The sequence below is a fragment of the Leopardus geoffroyi genome, chromosome B4 (genome assembly GCF_018350155.1).
Source record: "Leopardus geoffroyi isolate Oge1 chromosome B4, O.geoffroyi_Oge1_pat1.0, whole genome shotgun sequence".
NCBI classification, from domain to species: domain Eukaryota; kingdom Metazoa; phylum Chordata; class Mammalia; order Carnivora; family Felidae; genus Leopardus; species Leopardus geoffroyi.
In genome coordinates this window covers 445,265-468,630 of record NC_059341.1, presented here as the reverse complement: position 1 = coordinate 468,630, position 23,366 = coordinate 445,265, and the positions used below count along the sequence as shown (strand labels likewise).

Here is a 23,366-nt window from a genome sequence, read left to right as displayed (position 1 = left end):
TGAAGCTCATGTCAGCTGTCACTTCTGCAAGGATCCCTGGGGTTAGAACAGGCCCCTGAACAGCATCCTACTTCTGAAATGATTACGAAGTTGTAGGTTGGTGGTGGTTGAATATGAGATGATTCCACCCCCACCAGGATGAACGAGTAACCATCTGCACGTTACAGGCCATTTGCTGGGGGGCAGGCCACCTATACAACTGCGCAGGTAGCAGGCAGGGCCCTGCCGCGTGTCCTCCTGGCCACAGACCACATGTGGCAGGGAAGCAAATGTGTCCGGCAGCTGCTGGTGCTCAGTGGGTCTTGGGGAGCCCAGCTGAGGGCAGAGCTGGCGGCCAATGTGGTGCTTAGCTCTGTACGACGCCTCGAACATCCAGACAAATGGACCTGTTAGTGCCGTAGCCGTCTCCTGTCTGTGAGCACAGCTCTATTTGATTTCCAGTTTGGGTACATTTAAGTGGTAAACGGTGACACGTAGTGCTCTCCTTGTTTCCATACCTTAGTGGTTAAAGAATAACACGATTTGGGGCCTCTGCACACTAGTCAGTTGAATTGTGTCTTATTATTATCATCGTGAATCCTGGATTTCAGCTCAACAACCCCAGTGTTGAGAGCTTCAACTGCAGACCCACCATCCTGACGATAGGCCTGTGTGGAGGCAGCTGTATCTGAAACCCAGCTCATGAGGAGTCTGCTGGGTTTGCAGGTTTGTGAAGGAGTCTCCTGCAAGGGGCAGAGCTCCCAGCTTGGGAATTGTGCAATTTATAGTCTCACAGGAGATGAACTTTCTCGTCCTGTGTTGAAGGATATAGACCGGAGTGTTTTGCCATTGTGTTCCAGAGTCAGAGGATCAAGTGTGCCGGTGCTGTGGTCTCCCTGAGACTGGGGGCGGCCGGTTTTGGTTCTTCACACGAACAACTGCTGTGCTTCTCTGGTGCCCGGTGCACGATTTGGCCCAGGTCGTCTTTCTGTAACAGGAGTTAGAGTCTCCCAAAGTGCATCCCTCAGCCCAGAAGCCATGTTTGCCTGTCCCAACCTGGGCTTCAGGGGCACAAGCCTGTCCCTGGGGGCCTGCTCAGCTGAGTCATGCTGTGCCATTAGTTGATGATGGGTGGGGTGTAAGCTGCAGGGTCAACTCCCAGAGGAATAAAAGGGTATTTAAATCAGGTTGCCTGTCTGACTTAGCATGAATTCTTTCCAGATTGACTTGCAGTAGGAAATAAGTTTCTCTCAACTAGAGGTAAACTACCTGTGTCTTGGGGAAGCCATCCATGATCTTGATCTTGGGACACAATTTGTTGCTGTCATTTGCCTGAGAAGTACTCTTGTTTTGTCACACACAGTTGTTGGTTTGGTCAGATGGGCTTCCCGTTATGTTTAGTGGTGTTTTGCCAGCCGCATTTTTCCTCCCCAGTTATCGTGGTTACATCAGCAAAGCCGCCCCTGGAGCTTGAGCAGAGCTGGTGGCAGGATCTCTGATCATTCACCCGGGCAGCTGGAGATGTGTCCCCTCTGGAACTGGCTCGTGTGGGTTTTTGCAAAGAGCATGTGAGGTGTCTGAGAAACGCACGTATTTGAAGCCCTGCTCCTGACTTTGCACGCTCCATCCTTCCTGAGCTTCTCTTACCCGATGGGCAGAGGCCGAGAGTTTGGGTGCACGTAAAACTCCCTAAAGTTCCAGATCTTCTGCACTTTTCCACATTATGATATCTAATCAAATTAAAACACGTCAACAAGAATATTGTAGCAAATTCATACTGATTTTTGGCAAGGACTTCTGTTTTGAGGGGTAGAAACAACGGTGGCAGAAACATAAGACTCGGGCTGATGGTTGGGGCAGGCGTTAAGGTGACAGAATTTGTCTTTCTGTGCTCTGTTCTCATCTGAGTCCATACAAAGCAGATGTAGTAAATTTCTTCCCTGTATGTGCAATGATTGTACTGGTTATTTTCTGGCAAAGGCTTGATTGCACTTGTTTTAGAAGTAAGTGCTGTTTTTTGAGAGTATACTTAGGTACTAGAAGAGTAGGGGACAAGCCAGAAATTGTTCTGGTGCAGGCTTGAAGTCTGGAAAAGCCCTCAGCAACTTCACCAGGCTCCTGAAGCAGGATCTGTGTGTGTCAGAGCCCCGTGGGTGTGGCGGGCTCTGCCAGGTGCTGGGATCCACAGGCACTGTCTGCCAGGGGACAGGGCCAGAGAGGCGTCCGTTCCAGCAAGGGTCCTGGGGGATGTCACAGGTGACCGTGTCCATGTCTGCACCCCAACATACATGGGAGCTGAGGTAGCAGCTGAGGGATTTGTCCAGTTGTGCATGTGGTAAGAGTCAGACCAGAGTCTGGATCAAGGTCTTCTGGTTTTGACTCCCATATACGTTTTTCTTCAAGTCCTCTTCTGTGTATCTTTCGTGATTTCTTTTGCAAATACGTTGAAAACCAAGATTTATCAGTGTCTTCTTTCCCTTGCTGTCTGGAAAAGTCTTGATGTTTTCTGGAACATTTGCCATCCTGAATGACCCCGTGTTGTCTACACCACAGGTCTCCTGGCCCGTGGCACATGGTGCGTCAGAGTGCTGGAGCCCCGATGGCCATATTTCTGGGTTACTGTGGGGATTGTTGTGGTTTCTGGTGTCTGGTTGCCTGTAGTGATGATGAATTCACTGGGTGTATTTGAGGGTCTGGAACTGGTGGGTTGTTAGTGAGACAGAACTGCATTGTCATGAATTTTCTTCAGTGAGTCCTTTGTTCATCATGTGTTGGAAGTGGCGTGGCTGAAGGTCAGGGGCCTGGAGGCTGGGTCCCTCTCTCCCATCCTGGCTGCCCCTCTCCTCCCCCCTTAGGCTACTGGGGTTCCTTCCTCTGATGAGTCGTACTTGGCGTCCCTTTGCAACTCTCGAGGAAAACCGGAATCTCATGGTCATGGCTGAACTGAAGCCTTGCGGGAGCCTTGCGAGGACCCGCACGTGCTGTGAAAACATCCCATGTTGGTTCAGGAACATCACTGAGCCCCTCCTGCGGGCCAGGGGCCATTCAGCCCAGGGAGGAGAGGAGCCCACAGACATCCTAGCTCCTGACCACAGCCTCCTGAGTAAGAAGATGAAGACCACGTTGTTGACAGATGACCTCATAGCTCTCAGCGGCTTGGATTTAACTCCTGGGCAGCGCTGTGTCCTGAGAAGATCACTGGTGGACGAGTAGTCTGGCAGTGAGATCATGAAGGCACTTCTTGGTGGCTTCAAGGTACCGGCTAGATTCAGCCATGCGACAAATGGCCATTGTATCAAGAGCGCAGCACCAAGCAGCACACAGCCTCTGCCACGAGGACCCAGCCACCAGAGCGTTGTTGTGAGCCTGGAGTGCTGGCGGGGTGGATCTCGAGAGGAGAGAGAGAGGGAGAGCGAGAGGGAGAGCGAGATCCCTGGTGTGGGGGGGCGCCCATCTCAAGGGAAGGGGCAGCTACCCGAGAACATTCATGTGCTGCTTGAAAGTGTCGTGGCTGTGTACAGATGGGAAACTGAGGCCCAGGGTCACAGCGATGGGTATCCGAGAGGATGTTGTCTCTGGTGCTCTTTCCCTCAGTTCACGTGGGACCTGATGCTTAGTAAGTGCCCGGGAGATAGCTCCTCTCCATCCCTGTCATGTTTTCGTTTTCCCCCCTGAGATTTGTGTGTTTCTGGAGGGTTACCCCACCTCCCGTGAGACGGCTCACCTTCCAGTGACGTCTCTCAGATCCGACTCATGCATCCTGTTGTAGGCACTCTGGTTGGTCTGCGCTTTTCCTGAGAGCTGGTTTCCAGTTGTGGTGTGAACATGGGCCCTCGGCTAGCTGTGTGCTGAGCTGTGTGTGTTTGCGTAATGATTCGTGTACTCACTTTATGGAATTCAACAGGAAGGACCCTCAGTTATTACCTCTGGGTCCTCCTGTGGTGACACGTTGGAAATTCTGATTTCAGTTGCAGATTTGACTGATGGCTTCTTCCCGTCAGAACATACCTTGACGGTACTTCAGATTTCATTCGCAGTGAGGTCAGATTAAAATTAATGGTGGGTATGCACATGCTACGCTAATATTTTAGTTTGTTTTAAATGCTCTGTTGCCAGTGACCTGTTGAAGCTGTTTTTCTTTTATCAAAATAACGCATTCCTCTTAAAACTTGTGCCGTAAGCTGTGAACTTCAGCCTGTGAAGCCTGTAAACGTGCACAGTGTTTGCATGCGAAATTGGTTGAAGACAGATGTGCACCTCTGTGGACAGGCGGGCACTGGTCTGTCCCGTGACTGCATTTCCCAGAAGTACGTGGCCACCTGGGGACCCGAGCGGGGTGAAAGTTAATTCCAGGAAGCGTGTTTGAATGCACTAGGTCTGTGGCATGGCTGAAATTGAACGCCAGACTTGGATATATGCATAAATCAGGCACTGTTTGACCTCAGCGGCTTGAATATGCACATTTAGCTCTGCTTCCTGGAACTGCACTAAGATGTCTGTAAACGGATGAAGTGTCATCCACAGGACGAAAGAGTGGGAGAGTCCCTGACAGGGTTTTATGATCTCCGGGGTTGATGACGAGGGTGCCAAGTTTAGCAGGGGGAGGCAGTGACAAGTGACGGCGCTGGTTTCATGGGCACCATGAGGGGGGGAGGGGGTAGGCTTAGCGCCTCGGAGCCAGGTGGTCCACGCCTTCCCCACTCCCCCAGAGATGTTCGTTCTCTGGAGAAATGGAACCGAGAACCTCTGGAGTTGGGGTACCAGGCAGTGCCGAACTGGAGCATGTGCCCTGGAGGGTGAGGACAGCTTCAGCCCCAAATGACAAATGCTTCCGTGTTGACAGGTGTCTCACAAGACAGGGGACTGGGGAGGGCTCTTCTTTGGGTAAATGGAACAGCTCACATAGAAGATCGGCTGCCGGTAGATACGGTGGTAACCTCACCACAGAAGACACAGGCTTGCAACTCCTTTGGTGGCAGGAAAGAAAAAATTGGGGAAGTGGAGGAGAAAAGAAAAAAACAGATTTTTCGTAAAGAATATACCATCAGAATGACATGTAACTTAAGAACAATACTTGAGAGGTAATGAATGCATATAACTTAAATTTTTTTTTTAATTTTTTGAGAGAGAGAGAGAGAGAGAGAGAGAATGAATGAATGAATGAATGTGAGCGGGCCGGGGGGAGGGGGGTTGGAGAGGCAGAGAGAGAGGGAGACAAGGAATCTGAAGCAGGCTCCAGACTCTCAGCTGTCAGCACAGAGCCTGATGTGGGGCCTGAATTCAAGAACCACAAGATCATGACCTGAGCTGAAGTTGGAGGCTTAACCGACTGAGCCACCCAGGAGCTCCCATGTAACTTTTAAATAAATCTATTTATACACGTTTTCAAGATTTCAAATTTATACGTGATCTTGCTTAGTCTTCTAGGCGAAAGCAAGTTCTGGGAGGCAGGAGTGCTCCCTGGTGGTTATGCAGCAGATGTGGACCAGCCAGCTGGGGTTAGAACAGGAGGGGATCCACCAGGAGGGTCTCTAAGGAAAAAGAAAATCAAACTAAGACTGTTACCAGGTTATCAGTGATTGCCCACAGTGAGGAATGCATTGGAAAGATTTTTTCATTTCTGTTGGGATATTTTGAAGGATTTAACAAGTACATTGAAAACCAAGATGATGGAGCCCAAAGATAGATATTAACCGCAGAGTAATAAAAGCACGTAAGATTAGAAGGGTATTTGCAGCACGCTACTGACTCATGATCCTAATAATGGTGTAGTGACGGCTACACTGGTGTGAAGAAGTCATGTATTGTCTAAAATGGGTAATTAAGAGGGATTGTTAGATCCATGCTTATAAATATGGATGTAAATGCCAAGTGACCAATTTTCATTATGACTTAATAGTACTCCTTGATGTCATAAATTCTGTGTATCTCTTTAATGAGAATCCAGAGTAGTTTTTTTAGAAAGATGATTTGTAGACTACAACTGGATGAGGTTTGGTAGCTGTGAACTGTTGTGTCGTCAAGAAGTGTCAATACGCCTGCTAGACGAGGAGCTCACAGAACCTCACCAGGCGACTGTGGGCTGGGGTGCTGACGCAGTTCACCGAGTACAGTTAGTCCGTAGTGAGGTTAACCTAACCTGTCATCTACCACAAACATGCCACCGGGAATTAAGGTGCAGAGGGGTGTGCAAGTCTTGATATCAGGGTTGTGAGTTCAAGCCTCACATTGGGTGTAGATCCTACTTCAGAAAAAAGAATTGGGGTGCAGAAATCACCAGCATGAGAGGAGTATTAAATCCCTGATGGAAATAACTCTCGCGGAGCCATCGTGGAAAACCATAAATAGTTTCTGATAAAGCTGCTGTCTCTGGTTTACTTTCTCTGCCAGGTTTTGCCTGGTCCTTTTCTGAAGAAGCGACAATTACTGTTTGCGCAGTGCTCAGGACGTCTTTACTTCTGAACCGTAACGATGAAATATTTCCCGTCAACTTGCTTAGTTTTATCTAGACGGTGCTTTTGCTGCTCTAGTTCCGAAGTCCAGCAGGTGTCATGGTCGCCAGACTTAGGTCAGCTTTCGACAGATACCTATCAAGTCGTTTTTATCTGACCATTTTATCATTTTAGGCAATTCATCAAAGCCATATTGAAATAAAAATTTTTCAGCTATTTCACATCAAATGGAATAAGGTTTCAGAGTTAGAAATTTTGAATGAACGAAGATGAAAATTTATGCTCAATCCTGGCACCTGAATTGTGGTGTTAAGATACCCCATAAAATTTATTTCATAGGTAACTTAATGATAAACGTGATTGTGAATTTCCTTGAGAATTAATATAACCCTTCCTGTATGTGTATTACATAAAGAAAATCACAACTTGATTTGTTGGGCTCTAGTTTTCTTACCCATGTTCTAGAGACTTGAGTCTCTTCACATGACCTAGTGGACATTTGTGCTGTAAGGGAGGCTGTGCTGGTGTCTGAAGGCTGTAGTGTAGGGGTATGAGCCTGCCCCTGCCCAGGACGCTTCTCCCTTTCCTGTCCGTTGTCCCCAACCCTCCCCACCCCGGCCATGCCCTTGTGAGCTCTAGCCTGGCTGTAGGCATGCAGTGAGTCAGGGCTTTATTCTTCCGAATGATTTACTCTGCAGAGTGGGTGCACTTTGGCTGCCAAGTAAAGCCTTATCTTACTTTGCTGTTTCCCTTAACCCAGGGGTGGATCAAGCTTTGCCTCCCGAGCGCCGGGCTCCAGTCACTCCTGCCTCTTCCACTCGCTATCACCGCCGAAGGTCCTCAGGGTCACGAGATGAGCGCTATCGGTCGGGTAAGGCACCATGCGGCCGTGAGGTCACTGACCCCCTAGTCTGTGATGTGATGCTGAAATGGATGGGTGGGTGGGTGCATGCCTGCAGCTGCCGTGTGGTGATAAGGCAGAGGTGCGGTGTGTTTGAATGTCCTTTGGTTGGTTGAGTGATCGTAGCTGGTGACATTCTACCTCATAAACAAATATACCCTCAGGGGTACACATTAAAGCTCAGTAAACAGTGACTCTTTTCACATTCTTATAGATACTGTCTGCTATTTAGAAATTAGTGACAATTGAACAGTAATCTCCCGGGAGACAAATTTTGCAGTTTGGTTTTTATTATCTCGGTTCCTAGTATAATTTTGCATTTTAACCTCAGGATTTGTTTTTCAAAAAAGTAGTTTTCAAAAAAGAAAATTCTTAAACTTTTCTATGTTCTCTGTTATTTCCTTTGTGTTTTATGGTGCTGTGTCTTAGTAATTCCGTTCTGTTGGAGCCATCACCTGGGTTTGGCTGGCTTGCGTTTCTTTCATGAATTTAGCATCAGGAAACTTGCACAGTGATGAATTTTTTAATTGTGTTTTGAGAGATTTTTTTCCTGACACCTACATTCCAGTTGCTTTTTCCTGCTTCCCTCACTACAGTTTTTAAGGAAAATTGTCAGTAAGTGTCATTGTTCAGGCCACATGTGGATTGCTAATGACAGCAGTTAAAAGATCATGTTTCTGCTTTACCTTCTATTTAGCAGAGAGCTTTCACAGGCTCTGTCTCCTGTGGTTTTTATAACCAACAGGTGACTTACTTATTGTGCCTTCATGTTGCAGACAAGGAATCCGAGGATACGGCATGAGGCAGCTCAGGCAGTTCACCCTAGGGCTGGGCTGGTCCACCACGTAAGGCTCTCGGTTCTGTTTCACGCCTCCTCCCAGTAGTGGGGGTGGCAGGACGAACCCCCACCCCCCACCCTTTCCTGTACGGAGCTGTCTCCCTGACATCTTGGCTGTGCTCCTTCCCAGGAGGGAGGAAGAGGCAGGGCAGATCTTAGGGTATCACTGGTCATCATCTGCGGAAGAAGAGTGGGCTTGAAAGGCAGCCGATGCTGAGGGCCGCCCCTTTGCCACACACCCCCAGGACGCCTGGATGTGGGACAGTGTGGGGATGGAATGAAGCGGAAGCTGGTTCTCAACCCCACCTTCTGTTTTCCAGAGATGTGTGAACAGCCAGCATGTGTCAGGAGCCCATCCTCATTCTGGTGTCCCAGGCCTCTTTCAGATAGCCGGGAGGGTGGAGGCAGGCACACACGGGCCGTCAGCTTTCTGTGAAATGCTTCAGCTACCTCACTGTCTTAATGCTACTATGTTAGTATCGTACGTGTGTATACAATACAATACAAGTCTTGCGTACAGTAAACACAAGTAGGTTCACATAAACATACACATAGTCACATATAGGGGAGACTCACAGGCATAGACACCCACGTAGACACAGTCACATATACAGTAGACACACAAGTACTGACACATATAGATGCATACAAAGTCACACATACGTACGGTGGACACAGGTACGTACATAGACACACACTCATACACACACCAATGTACATATAACCCCACAAAGCAAATGCATATGTAGATACACGTGTAAACACAGACGCATGTAGGCACATAGGTACGCAGCACACATGTAGACCCACAAACGTAACCACATAGGGACACACATAGATACACACAGGTGCATGTGTAGACCCATAGACACACATATGTGTAGGCACATGTATAGATCTGGACACAGACACACACATGTAGACACATGTGGACACCAACACGCACAGACACATGCGGATGTGTAGACATGTACGTGTACACACACGTTTACTGTCACTGGTATCTTCAATTCTCACAGAGACTAGTTAAGTGTTCTTTTTTCCATCTTCTAGATGAGAAACTAGACGTTCAGGGAGGTAGGTGATTGTTAACGATAGCCCAGTGAATAGCTCATCAAAACGGTGCAAGTCTAGCTTTGTCTGGTCTGTTATCTGGCTTCTTACCACATAGAAGACTGCAACTTGTCTTGTTCTCCAGGCTCTAGCTTTCTGTGTTAAATTTTTTTTAATTGGAAATTAAGACATAGCCCAGTCTATTTCCTGTGTTACCTCTGTTTCCTAATGAGGAGGGGTGGGGATGATAACCCTAAGTTTACCTGGCATTTGCTAAGGTATATTTCGCTAATCCTCCTGGCTATTGTAGGAGACAGGCGAGGTGCTGCTTGCCTCATTGTTTTTCTTTTCAAAGAGAAAAGAAAACCTCTGTCATTGAGACAGGTTGACAAAGTAGGAAACGGTGCTGCCTTGGCCTCAGGAGCTGCCTTGGCCTCAGGTGCATTTCCATGAGCCTGTGCAGGGAGAGTGGAGTAGATGTGGGAGGGAAGCGTGGGTGGAGGGTGGTAGTGGAGGAAACTGCACCTGTCTCCATCCGGGCCACCTGGAGCCCTCCTTCGGAATCTCTGCTCACATCGGACAGCATCCCCATGAGGTGGTGTAACACCTGCTGTGCTTGGTGTCTGCCCTTTCCAGTTAGAACCCAGACTCAGGGATGAGCTCAGAGCTCAGCCTGCTTTGGGCAAAGGAGCTCACAGTCCAAGGGAAGAGCTGGACCAGTGACCTAGTGTTAGCTGGTGACACTCCTCTGCTCTGTATTCCTGTAGCTTCCGTCCGTCGGTCTGAGAGTAAGACTCGCATCTACCGTGTGTGTGGTCTGGGTTCCCGTTATTCCCTGGTCTTTCATATCATCCTCTTCCCACAGCTCTGCTGGCTTCTGGATGTTTCTTGAGCACCTGATTGCTATGGGGCCTTTCACTCCCTGCTCCTGCTGCCTAGAACGTTCTCTCATGTATATACATTGCTTGTTACCTTTCCATCATATCTGTGCTCAAGGGTTACTGCTTTTGTGAGGCATTCCCTGACCCCCCTGTTAAAATGGTAGGACACGGTATCACCTTGTGTGTAGTCCCTACCCTTCCCCTCCTGATTTCATGTGTGTCCATTGAGTTACCAACCCCAGCACTATCAGCCATCCGTCTTCCTGCCTACCTGCCTGTCATCTGTCCATCTATCTGCCATTTTGCTACCTACGTTAGTAATCCGTATACCAATGTATCCACCTGTCTGTCTACCGTGGGAATGTAAGGCTCACAAAGACCAGGGTCTTTTTTGTTTATTCATGTATGGCAAGCATCGAAAATGGTGCCTAGTTAATAGTTCTGGAAGGAAGGAAGGTGAAGGAGCATAGCACATTTGGGGAAAAGCGAGAAGTGAGGGGGGATGGCCAGATTTTAAGATCTGTTGTGTACTGTGCCTGAGAACTTAGACATTATATTGAAGATGACAGGGTACTCCTTGAAGATTTTATGCAAAGGCACAAGAGGAGAGGATTTAGGGTTTGGGAAGGACTTTGGCAGCTTTATGGCCTATGGGTTGCACGTAGAGGAATTGGAAAGACTCTGAGATTGATGCACGTTTAGGAGAGGCATCCATGCCAGTGAGATCTGACATCTGTTTAGAAGGTGACAGCAACAGGACCTTGAGGCTGGGTCAGCATGGGGGCACGTGAGGTGGGAATTCCTGGTGACTGGTGCCCTCCAGCTGTGTGGGTGCTGGTCTCCAGTTCTGCTTTAGAGGATTGAGGTTTTTGTAAGTTAAAGATGGTGGGATGTGTCCTGCCGTTCACTTACTGTGTAAAGAATACTATGAAAATGTTATTCCTTATAGACTTCTAATTTTTTAAAATTCATACTACTGTCAATTTTGAATAAATAATAACTGCTTAATTTACATATAGGGGAAACCTATCCAGAAGCTCTTCGCGTGTGCTTGTGAATCTCAGCGGGGTTTCATCAGGACTGTCATCTCCTAGGACCCACACAGAGCACCTCCCCAGTGTCTCGTGGTGGCCACCCTGGAGGAGTGCTCGTGAGGGCTCGTGGGTCACGATTCAGCCCATTTGACGGTCTCACTCATGACCTTATTCTCTGCTATTTCCTGTTGTTAAAATAGACTAGTCATGAGTTTTCTTAATTTAGACATTTCACTAATACACTGTAAGTTACTTTCTCTTACAGTATATATTCACATATCATTTTTTAAAATATGATGTGAGACTTTAAGAGCTTATTGTAGTCTATGGCCAGTGTACAGGTGTCGGGATTTTCTGGTTTGTTTTTTCCTGAGCCAGCATGGAAGATTGAAGAGACTCAAAAGAAAAAGTTTTGTGGCCCTCAGGAGATTTTGTTTTCTAAAATTCTTAGAGCACTCAGCTTGCAGCAGAGGTACTTGGGATGCTTTAGTGATCAAATGACATCAACCAAGAAGTAATTCTATTATCTCATTGATAATTGCCCTAATTAACACTCAACCCAGTCAACCATATAGCCTCGACTTTAATCTCTCTTGGCTATACTTTTCCATTTCATTTCCAAACCCATGGTCTTCCATTGTAATGAAGTCCTACTGGAATTCTTTATGTAGTGTGTACCTCTCCTCTTTTTAAAATAACTTTATTTGGAAACTTTGATTTGGAAAGTGAATGAATGCATGAATGAACAAACAGGCATTTCCTGAGTACCTAGAAAATGTCAAACTCTGTATTAGGAACTCTGTTACTTTTACTGAATAAGTCTAGGTTGGAGCTTAAAGGGAGTTTAGCTGTTTTTTTACACCTTTTTCCCCCAACCAGGAGTCCTAGAAAAAACTTGAAGATTTGTATTGTTTCTGTTCCTACCAGGACCAACTAGGATAGCTTAAAATCAACATGGAGCATACAGTTTCCTACTATAGTGTGTTTAAAACGATGGTTTTGTCTCTCGGTGAGCTGACACACAGCTTTAAAAAGCACATCCCAGTTCATATGTGTGCATGGACCAGAGAGGTTGCCTTCCAGGGGCCCGACACTCACTCAGGGTGGAACACCACAGAGCCCTGTCTCCCTCCTGTGCAGCAGACTGAGACAGGTCCAGTGACCCAGGGGGACCCCCACCCTCCAGGGACACCTGTGAGGTCAGACTGTTGCCAGAGTAACACTGTCACATGATCTGCCGTGTCCACACCCATCCCCTCCTGGTCGTACGTGGATTTTCCTGAGGCTGCTGGACACGTGCTGCGTTCTGACAGTTGGTGCAGATGGCGATTGTGAAATCTCACATTTTAAAAAGTTTTTCAGTTTACCTTCTAATACAGTAAACATCAAGACGTCAGTCCTATAAACAAAAGCTTTTAAAATGTTTTCGCCCCTTTTTAACAGTTTAAAAAACGTCCTTTGGGTCTAAGAGTTTGAGAACCACTGCTATGTGGTAAAAATGAAATTCCTCTTTCAAACTTGAGAGATGATGTGAACTACAAACTTCCACGTGCGAACCCCTTCCCGAGGCTGGCTCCGCGCTGCTGACGGTTTACAGTCTGACTTACTCCAGTGATCAGTTGCTGGTGTCCTGGCACCCGTTCAACACGTGTGCAGTTTCGCGTGCTGCGCTTTTGCTGTGCGCTGTCGGTGAGCCAAGGATACAGAACACACTGTATTCGCTTCCACAGAGTGTGTTTACCCCGTAGTGAGTCCTTCCTTGACATTACAGTTTAATTTCCTACATGGAGAAGGTCTTCCTTCTCTAGTCAGCTTGAATTCACTGATTCTAACCTGCTTCCTGACTCTGAGGTCCGATTCTGTCTGAAATAAGTTTTTTCATTATTTAGTATACATCAGAACATACTTTGCACAGCAGAGTAAGAGTAGAAGGCGCTAAATCAGACCGCCTACCTGGTTCAGTATTCCCCGTGAAAGACAGGCCCCGCCGTGTCCACCTGCACCACACAGTGTGGTAGCCAGTACCCACATGGGACCGCTTACATTGAAGTTAATTAAAATCAAAATTCTGTTCTTCTGCTTCGCCGGCCGTACTTAAGACCGGCGGCTGCTGCACTGGGCAGCGCAGGCGTAGAAAACTGCCACAGCAGAAGGTGTCATCCCTCAGAGCCACGCTAGAACCACGGCTGTGAGAGACTTGGGAGATGTGGTTGAAGACGGACCATAAAGGCCTATTTGTCCAAAACTAATGAAAACGGACGCATTTTTGATGTCTGGGCCTAGTCATTTAAACAGAAAATGGCGGTCAGGTTTGCACGTTGGAAATGTCCGTGTGTAGCAGGTAGTGTGGGATAGGGTGCTCGAATTGGGGTGGGTTCCTGTCTGAAAGCAGGGAGACGTTAAGAGGCTATTGCAGTTCAGGTGGAAGAATAGTGAAAATTTGTCGGGTTCAGCGAAGTGTTAGCTAGAAATTGATAGCCTAAAATATTTACGTTAGGTAATATGAAATCCTGGAAAGTGAAGACATAAGGATTTAACTTAAGTTGGAAAAGGAAGATTGAGTAAGTCCCGGAGAAATGAGAAATAACAGTAAAATGGAGTGGAGGAGCTAGTTTCGGCTTCCATGGCAGCATGGACACTTCACACGGATCTGTACAAGAAAGAAGCTTAGCGAATGGAAAACCGGCACCCCCTGTTTGGTCTGTCAGCGAAATGAAGTCACAGGGAGAACTGGGGGTGGGCCTTGGAAGCAGAGAGATGGACAACCTGGAAAGAATGGAAGGGCAATGCTAGAAGTCAGAGACAACTGTAAGACAGATGATGAATGGGCTCATCAGTAGACCGCAAGTGGCGGGGTCAGAAATTCAGATCTACATAAAGGAAGAATGTTAGAGAAGGGTTACGTGAAGATGAAATAGAATCTGTTATTCTTATACATCTTAATCTTACAGATTAAGGTTTGTTCAGAGTAATAAGAGGAACAATGTACTGGGTGCAAATGCATGAGTGACATGAATGGTAGTGATGTTATAGGAGGCAGGAGGGAGGAGTTGAGAGTACTCTGTTATAAAACATCTGTACTACCCTTGAAGTCTTACAGTGCTATTTGAAAGCGGACTTGGGTTATTTATAAATGCATACTGTGAATTTAAGGGCAACTACGTAATAAAGTAAAAAAAAAATGAAGTATAATTGATGTGCCCAGAGAGGAGTAAAAGTCAGATCATAGACAACATTCAATTAAAACTGGAAAGGGCAGAAAAAGAGTAGAAGGCAAAGAATAAGTGCAATAAATAGGTAAGAGTAACAACCTGTTAGACAGTCACCCAAACACACAAATCACTGTAAATGTCATTGACCTGCCTGCTCCACTTATACCTTCAGAGTAGACAGACCCACTGTATGTGCTCTATAAGAAATGCCCTTTAAATATAAAGACCTAGGGGCGCCTGGGTGGCACAGTCGGTTAAGCGTCCGATTTCGGCTCCGGTCACGATCTCGCGGTCCGTGAGTTCGAGCCCCGCGTCGGGCTCTGGGCTGATGGCTCAGAGCCTGGAGCCTGTTTCCGATTCTGTGTCTCCCTCTCTCTCTGCCCCTCCCCTGTTCATGCTCTGTCTCTCTCTGTCTCAAAAATAAATAAACGTTAAAAAAAAAAATTTTTTTTTAAATATCAAGACCTAGGTTAGAAGTGAAGACACGGAGAAAGATACACCATGCTAACACTGATATTTTTTTAATAGTTGTTTATTTTTGAGAGAGTACGAGTGGGGGAGGGGCAGAGAGAGAGAGGGAGACAAGGAGTCCGAAGCAGGCCCCAGGCTCTGAGCCGTCAGCACAGAGCCCGACGCGGGGCTCAAACTCACGAGATGTGAGATCGTGACCTGAGCCGAGGTCCGACACCCAACTGACTGAGCAACCCAGGTGCTCCGCATGCTAACACTAATTTTTAAAAAAGCTGGAATAGCTACATTTTCTCATGGAGCCGACTTAAGAGCAAGAAAAGTTATCAGGGATTACATGTGATGAAGGAGTTGATTCTCTAAGAAGACATAGTTCTTAATGTATACCTGCCTTACTAAAATATCACGATACATGAGGCAGGAACCATAAGTCTGCAGGCATAAATAGACCAACCCATGGCTACGGTGAAGACTTCAGCATCTCTGTATCTGGGTGGACAGACCCAACAGGCAGCAGTTCAGTGAGGACACGGTTGAACTCAAGAGTTCAGTGGCATCAGCTGCATTTGATTGATGTTTGGAGTGTGTTCCATGCAACAACAGCAGAGTACGCATCCCCAAGCTCACACGGAACGGTCACCAAAATAGACCACGTTCTGGGCCATACAACACACCTTAAATGGAAGGGAACAGGAATAAAAATATTCTCGCAGACCACAGTGGACTTATCCTAAAAATTTCTGACCCATAACTGGAGAACTCCCACTTTCTTGGAGAGTAGACAGCACTTTTCTGAATAATGCACAGATCAAAGAAGCCTAAGAAATTTGTAAAATACTTTGAACTAAAAAAGAGAAAATAAAAGTGATCAAAATTTGCGGGATGCAACAAAACTCATGATCTCACAGTCCATGAGTTCGAGCCCCACGTCGGCCTCTGTGTCGACAGCTCGGAGCCTGGAGCCTGCTTCTGATTCTGTGTCTCCCTCTCTCTCTGCCCCTCCCCTGCTCATGCTCTGTCTCTCTCTGTCTCAGAAATAAACATTAAAAAAAAAAGAAAAAATAGTAAAACTTAAGAGATAATGCAATTGAAAAGCAAGAAAATCAAAGAAGACAAAAACTGGTTCTTTGAAAAGATCAATAAAAATAAACTAGGTTAACTAAAAAGAACTAGAGAAGATAAAAATTACTAATACCAGAAATGAAAAAGTGATGATTACTACTTATAGTAGGAATAAAGGACAATAAAGGATGATGAAGGAATATTATGAGCAACCCTATGTCCACAGATTTGATTATGTAGGTGAAATGGACCCATTCCTTGAAATACACAATCTGTCAACAGTCACACGAGAAGAAATGGGCAATCTGAATAAGGCTGTGTCTATTTAAAAAATCAGTAATTAATTTCCAAAGCAAAGCACTAGGCTCAGATGGGTTACTAGTGAATTCTACCAAACATCTAAGGAAGAGATTGTATCCATTTTTACATTCAGTTCCTGTAGATAAAAGTAGAGGGAATGCTTCCTTATCGTTCTGTGAGACCAGCATTGAACCTGATACCAAAAACTGTAACAAAAGCATTACAAGAAAGGGAAACTACAGGTTAGTATCTCTCCTGGAAAGGAAGACTGCAGGCTGTCTCTCGTGAATATATAAATTTCTGCAACAAAATAGCAAATAAAATGCAATAATGTATAAAAACTATATACCATTACCAAGTGGGATTTATTCCAGGTATGCAAGGCTGATTTAATGTTTGGAAATAAATTAACGTAATTCATCACATCAGCAAACTAAGGACAACAACCCATATGACTCTACCAATAGATACAGAAAAAGCATTTGACAAAATCTAACAACCGTTCATGATTAAAAACTCCCTGCAAACTAGGAACTCAGGGGACCCTCCTCAATTTGATAAAGAACATCTAAAAAAAAATTACAGTTAACATCATACTAAGTGATTTACCACCAAGTCAGGAGCAAGGCAAGGATGTCCCCTCTCGCTGTTCCTTTTCAATATTGTCCTGGAAGTCCTAGCTAATGCCGATAGGACAGTAAAAGGGAATCAAAAGTATGTCCCAAGAATCAAGAATAAATCTGGAAGTAATAAGTGATTATAACAAAGTTGCTGGATATAAGGTTAACATACAGAAACCAATCGCTTTCTTATATATCAGCAACAAATAATCGGAATTTGAAATTCAAAGGCAATGTCATTTACATCAGCCCCCCCCAAAATAAAATACTTGGATGAAATTTAAAAATGTACGAGGCCTATATGAGGAAAATGATAGAAGTGATAAAAGAAATCCTAACTAAATAAACGGAGAGAGATTCCATGTACGTGGATAGGAAGATTCAATATTATCAAGATGTCAGTTCTTCCCAATTTGATGCATAGATTCAGTACAGTTCTGGCCAAAATCCCAGCAAGTTATTTTGTGAATATCAACAAGTCAGTTCTAAAGTTTACATGGAAAGGTAGAAGACCCTAAATAATAGTCAACACAACAAAGAAGAACAAAGTTGAGGACTGATGTTAATTGACTTCAAGACTTACTATAAAATTAGTGATAGTACAGATAGAGGTATTGGTGTAATAATAGACATATAAATCAATGTATCATAATAGATAGCCCAGAACAGACCCACACAAATATGGTCAATATTTGACAAAGACACAAAGACAATTCAGTAGAGAAATGATAGTCTTTTCAACACATATCATTGGAAAATTAACTCAGAATGCATCATAGAGCCAAATAAAACCAACAACTATAAAATTGTTGGAAGATAATATAGGGGAAATATATATATAAAAAATATATATATATAATATATGAAAAATGTATATACAATATAAAATATAACAATATAAACTTTGGGTTTGGTGATGGCTTTTTAAGTACAATGCCAAAAGCATAATCTGCAAGAGACAAAGAAATTTGATAAGTTGGGCTTCAATGAAATTAGAGATTTCTGCCTTGCAAAAGACAGAATGAAAAGGCAAACTATAGACTGGGAGAAAAATCTTTGCAAAACACATTTCTGATAAAAAAAAAAAAACACCCTGGTGTCCAGGATATACAAAAAACTTTTCGGACCCTGAGTAGGAAAACAACCCATTAAGAAGTGGGGGAAAAATCTGAACTGACACTTTACCAAAGAAGGCATACAGATGGCAAATACACAAAAGAAAAGATGTTGAGTGTCATTTATCGTTAGAGAATTGCAAATTAAAGTAATCATGAGATACCACTAGTAGAACGACATCAAATGCAGGCAAGGATGTGAAGCCACAGGAACTCTCATCACTGCTGGGAATGTGGACTGGTACAGCCACTTGGGAATAACGTTTGCTAGTTTCTTACAAAACAGAACCTACCAGTACCATATGATCTAGCAATCATATTCCTTGGTATTTACCCAGATGTGTTGGAAATAAATCCATACAGAAATTTGCATATGAAGGTTTATAGCAGCTTTATTCATTCATTGCCTACACTTAAAAGCACCAAGATGCCCTTTAACAAATGAATGGATCAGGGTGCCTGGGTGGCTCAGTCGGTTAAGATTCCGACTTCGGTTCAGGTCATGATCATGATCTCACGGTTTGTGGGTTCGAGCCCCGCATCGGGCTCTGTGCTGACGGCTTGGAGCCTGGAGCCTGCTTCAGATTCTGTGCCTCCCTCTCTCTCTGCCCCTCCCCTGCTCATGCTCGCTCTCTGTCTCAAGAATAAATAAAAACATTTAAAAAAAAGTGAAAAATTAAAACCCAAATGAATGGATAAATATATTGTGGTAATCCATTAGCATAGAATATTTAGTGCTAAAATGAAATTATCAAGCCTTGAAAAGACATGAAGAAACTGTAAGTGCATGTTACAAAATATAAGAAGCCAATTTGAAAAGACTCTATGGTGCCAAATACATGACATTCTGGAAAAGACAGAACTGTGGAGTCAGCAAAAAGATCAGTTTCCAGGTGCTCGGGAAGGAAGGGATGAACAGGTAGAGCACAGAGGATTTTTAGGCAGTGAATCTACTCAATATGACGCTGTGACCGTGTGTTCATGTCCTTCTGCATTCATCAGAACACAAAGAATGTGCAGCACCAAGATTGAACCCTAACGTAAACTATGGACTTTAGTTACTAACGTACCGATATTGTCTCATTAGTTGTACTAAAGTAATACATCAGTGTAGGGGGGTAAGTGTGTGCAGAGGTGAGGGGGGTAATTGGAACATGCTGTACTTCCCACTCAGCTTTTCCCTAAATCTAAAATTTCCCTAAAAATAAAAATCTGTTAAAAAAAAGAAAGGATAATGATGGCATTTAGAGGATCAACAAAGATGAAAGTTATTTTTGGAAAATACTAATAATGTTGGAGAATCTGCAGTCAAAAATATGAAACAAGACAAGTGAATGGTATAAGGAATTAAAAATGGGACATGTTACTACAGATATATTGGAGAAAACAAGATAATCAGAATAGTGTAACTATAGGACAGTAAGTTTGAAACTTAAATGGACAAATTCCTAATATAAAATCTTATGAAGAAGTGGAAACCTTGAGTAGTCCTATGGCCATAACTAAAAGGAAAGAGTATCTAGAAACTTTTTCACAAAGAACACAGCAGGCTCAGAAGGCTTTGTATTTAAGTTATATCCCACTATCAAACAATTAACCAGTCTGATTCTCTGTAGTTTTAGAGAGTGGAAAGAGGAGAGAAGGACCCTTCCCAGTTCATTCTAGGACAGAATAATGTGTCAATAATGGATGCTGACAGTGATGGGAAAGGAAAATCGGACGATGTTATCTACATAAAAATTCCAAAGTAATATCCAGGCTATTAGAAATAATGAGTGTTGGGGCGCCTGGGTGGCGCAGTCGGTTAAGCGTCCGACTTCAGCCAGGTCACAATCTCGCGGTCCGTGAGTTCGAGCCCCGCGTCAGGCTCTGGGCTGATGGCTCGGAGCCTGGAGCCTGTTTCCGATTCTGTGTCTCCCTCTCTCTCTGCCCCTCCCCTGTTCATGCTCTGTCTCTCTCTGTCCCAAAAATAAATAAACGTTGAAAAAAAAAATTAAAAAAAAAAAAAAGAAATAATGAGTGTTTAGCAAATGGATCAATATACCCTGAACAAACAAAACGTATGTTCACATACTTAAGTGTCAAAATGTGATTTAAAAAGTTGTATGTACAGGGACATCTGGGTGGCTCATTTGGTTAAGTGTCCGACATCAGGTCATGATCTCATGGTTTGTGAGTTCGAGCCCCACATCAGGCTCTGTGCTGACAGCTCAGAGCCTGGAACCTGCTTCAGATTCTGTTGTCTCTCTCTCTTTCTCCCCTCCCCCCTCTCCCCCCCCCCCACTCATGCTCTGTCTCTCTCTGTCTCAAAAATGAATAAACATTAAACAATTTTTTTTAGTTGTACATACAGTAGGTTTTAAAATGTAAAAATTGGTGCCTGGGTGGCTCAGTCAGTTGAGTGTCCCACTCTTAATTTTGGCTCAGGTCACAGGCTCTGTGCTGGGCATGGAGCCTGCTTGGGATATTCTCTCTCTCTCTCTCTCTCTCTCTCTCCCTCCCTCCCTCCCTCCCTCCCCCCTACTCTGCCCATGTGCTCTCTCTAAAAAGAAAAAAAGTTCAAATTAAATGGAGCTTTTAATTCTGTTGAATATTTCTGTTGTTTCCTGGTGATCTTGTTTCTTAGTTTTCTTAAACATTTTTCCCAATAAGTAATATGAAGATTCCATAAACTAAAAAACAAAAAGCAACTTATAAAGAACCTAATGAAAATTGAAACAGAAGACGTGTAAGACTTTTATGGTGAAAATTATAAAATCGTATATAAAAGTGGTGAAAGAAGCTAAATGAATGGGTGCCCTGCTATAAGGGCCCAGGAATCGTGATCCTGTATAGGTGTCAGCTCTCCTGTATTCAGTTCTAATAAAGATTCCCACAGGGTCCTCTGCAGAGACAAACTGGCTGGAATTTATGTGTGAAAGCAGAGGGCCAGGGACAGGCAAGAGGTAATAAGGACAGGTGAGCCATGGTGGATGTGCTGGATGGGTCTCCGCATTTTGCTGATAGAAGGAAGCCAGATACAAAGACTAATCGTGCACGGTTCCGTGTTTTGAAATTCTAGAAAATGCGGAACAGTAGCCACACCTGGCGCGCATCGGTGTTCAACCAGGGCCTCCAGCACACAGCAACACTTGGTGTTTTCTCCAAGTGGTCCTGATCCTGACCGTCCGCATTTATTCGAGCACTTGCTTCGTACCACACACGGCTTTAAATGCTTTTTATGGGACTCATGGAATCTATCACACGATTCCAGAGTTGTCACTGCCTCGTTTTGTATGAACAAGGTTATTGGCCTTTGTTTTTCTGACTAACTTTTGGTGTCTTTCCTGGGTAGTTTATAGCTGTTATAAAATTTTATCTCCCGTGTCATTCACTAAGGACAAAAACATTAGTTCAAAGTGCTAAACATGGGGATGAGTTTATAATGAATAAAGAGAATTTATGCCTAGAGCAGAGCCTAGCACAGTGAAAGCATTTGGTACATGTTCACTCACTGGCTGAATAGTGACATTGTTCTTTCTTCCTTGGAAACGGTTCTACGGACAAAAGTGCGAGTAGTGACCCAGGAGAGTTTCAATGAATAATTGTCGAATGGGCAGCTGTTGGACCAGAGCCCCCTTCCACGAGCCGTCCGTCCCCACCCCATGTGTTCTTGGACTTCCTATCTTCACGGAGCTGAAGCTCGGGGAGAGGAGGAGTGGACGTGCCCCGGGGATGACCCTTCCTGCTGCTCTGATGGACACCCTCGCTGGAAACGCACTCTGCCTGCCGTCCCCATGTTCTTGCTTTCACTCTTCATTTTCGCTCAGTGTGCCGCACCTCTGCCTCTGGGTGCGCGTTCTACCCAAAGAACAAGTAGGGCAGCCGTGAAAGAGATGCCCTGGGACGGCTGCTGGCTGTGAGGACAGGGTAGCAGGACAGTGGTCAGAGTACAGGCAAGCTCGCCCCTCTTGGCTCTCGGCGCAGGTTCGGTATCTCCGGTGCTTGGCTGTCCTCGCTCGGGCTGACGTTAATCCTGAGCAGTAGTGGGTTGAGAGATGAGGGCGTGGCACAGGTGTCACCCTGACCGCGGGCCACGCTCTGCCCCGAGGCTTTCGGGACCCTGACTCATTCGTTCTCCGAGCCACCCCTGTACGTAGGTGCACATAGGGAAACTGAGGCATGGATGGGTGAATCATGTGCCCACACTCCTCTAGAGGAATCCAGGTAGTCGGGTTCTAGAACCATGGCCTTCACTGCCCGTTTTTGTGAAACAGCATTGTTGCAGAGGCTTTCTCGTGGCTTAATTCGCTGTTGGTGTGAAGTTGGGCAGCCGCGCCCTCAGCGCCCACATGCGTGTTACTGACGGTAGGACACTGAGGACTCCGTGACCAGTGGGAGCTCCAGGAGATGGGCAGTGGTTTTCAGCTTCAGGACGGGGAAGTGAAGGGGCCACATGTCAGTTTTTCTTAAGATTTAAACTCCCGGGTGTACATAGATATGCCCTCCCTCCGAGGGGTAAAGGCGTTCTGATCGCCGGTACTGTTATTTTCCAAATACCCCGTGTTCGCCATATTGCGAGATAGGACTTTCTTCGAGGCAAACAAATGGACTGCTTAGTGCAGGAAACCAAAGGGCAAGTGGAATTTTCTGTTTGAGATGTTCCTGTTCAAGGATCTCCCTGAAACTTTGGAAGAGGCTTTTCTCTTGTGAAGAGAAAGGCCCTGTGACCTTCGAGAGCATTCTAGCAGCTGCAGGGAGAGCAGGGTACTGTCCGCAGGCCACGTGCAGGGTGGGCGCAGGGAGCCTGTATTCGTGCCTGTGTCTCTTCCTGCTGTCTGTCGCAGGGCCCTGTGACATGTGGCTTGCAGAAACGTCAGCACTGTGACAGTGCTGCTTTGAGGATTCATGCTCTTGGTGTGCAGGGACGAGGTGGAAACCACCAGCGGTCAGCAAGCTGTTACCGACTTGGAATCCCAAACTGAAATCGTGTTCACCTTACGTGAGATGACAGAGTGCCACTTCCTGGCCTCTTTGCGAGCAGCCTGGAGTATCTTTGACCTGTTTTGGGTACCCGTCTCCTTTGATCCTTAGAAATTGTAGAAGGTAACAGTTCTCTGACCTGTGAAAGTAAGAGTACAGCTCTAGAGCCAGATGGTTTTCTCCTGGTGCGTGTTCTGATCTCTTGGTGCCTGTATTTGGGCCCCTCACTGGGGCTGAGCTCGCCCAGTGTGGTCCGCTTTTGTCGCTGCTGCCTGCTGCACTCTTCACTCTGGCTGTTGCTCACTTGTACCTGGCACGTTCCACCGCCCGGGCCAACGCCTCGTTTCTGAATCACGTGGCTGGGTGAAAACGATGTCCAGGACCTTTGTGGTGAAGGTTCAGCAACACTCGATTGAAGGCTGTAATGCATCTCCTGCGCGTCGTAGCTGCTGGGCTTCGTAGTCTCGTTTTAGGAGATGTTGGGCTTTC

General features: G+C 45.5%; 1 protein-coding gene and 1 long non-coding RNA gene across 11 annotated transcripts in view; one reads left to right on the top strand and one right to left on the bottom strand.

The window, feature by feature from the left end:
• The window catches only part of DIP2C (disco interacting protein 2 homolog C), a 410,897-nt gene that overhangs the window by 208,412 nt on the left and 179,119 nt on the right, over window positions 1–23,366 (top strand). For all 10 annotated transcript variants that reach the window (XM_045462611.1, XM_045462610.1, XM_045462607.1 and 7 more), the window contains one exon: window positions 7,192–7,302. In XM_045462611.1, coding sequence (XP_045318567.1) covers window positions 7,192–7,302 — 111 coding nt within the window. The remainder of the gene's footprint in view (window positions 1–7,191; window positions 7,303–23,366) is intronic.
• Window positions 5,365–7,268, bottom strand: LOC123589952. The gene is made up of 2 exons (XR_006708526.1): window positions 7,170–7,268; window positions 5,365–5,510 (listed from the first exon to the last, which is right to left on the bottom strand). It is a non-coding gene; the product is annotated as an uncharacterized LOC123589952 (long non-coding RNA).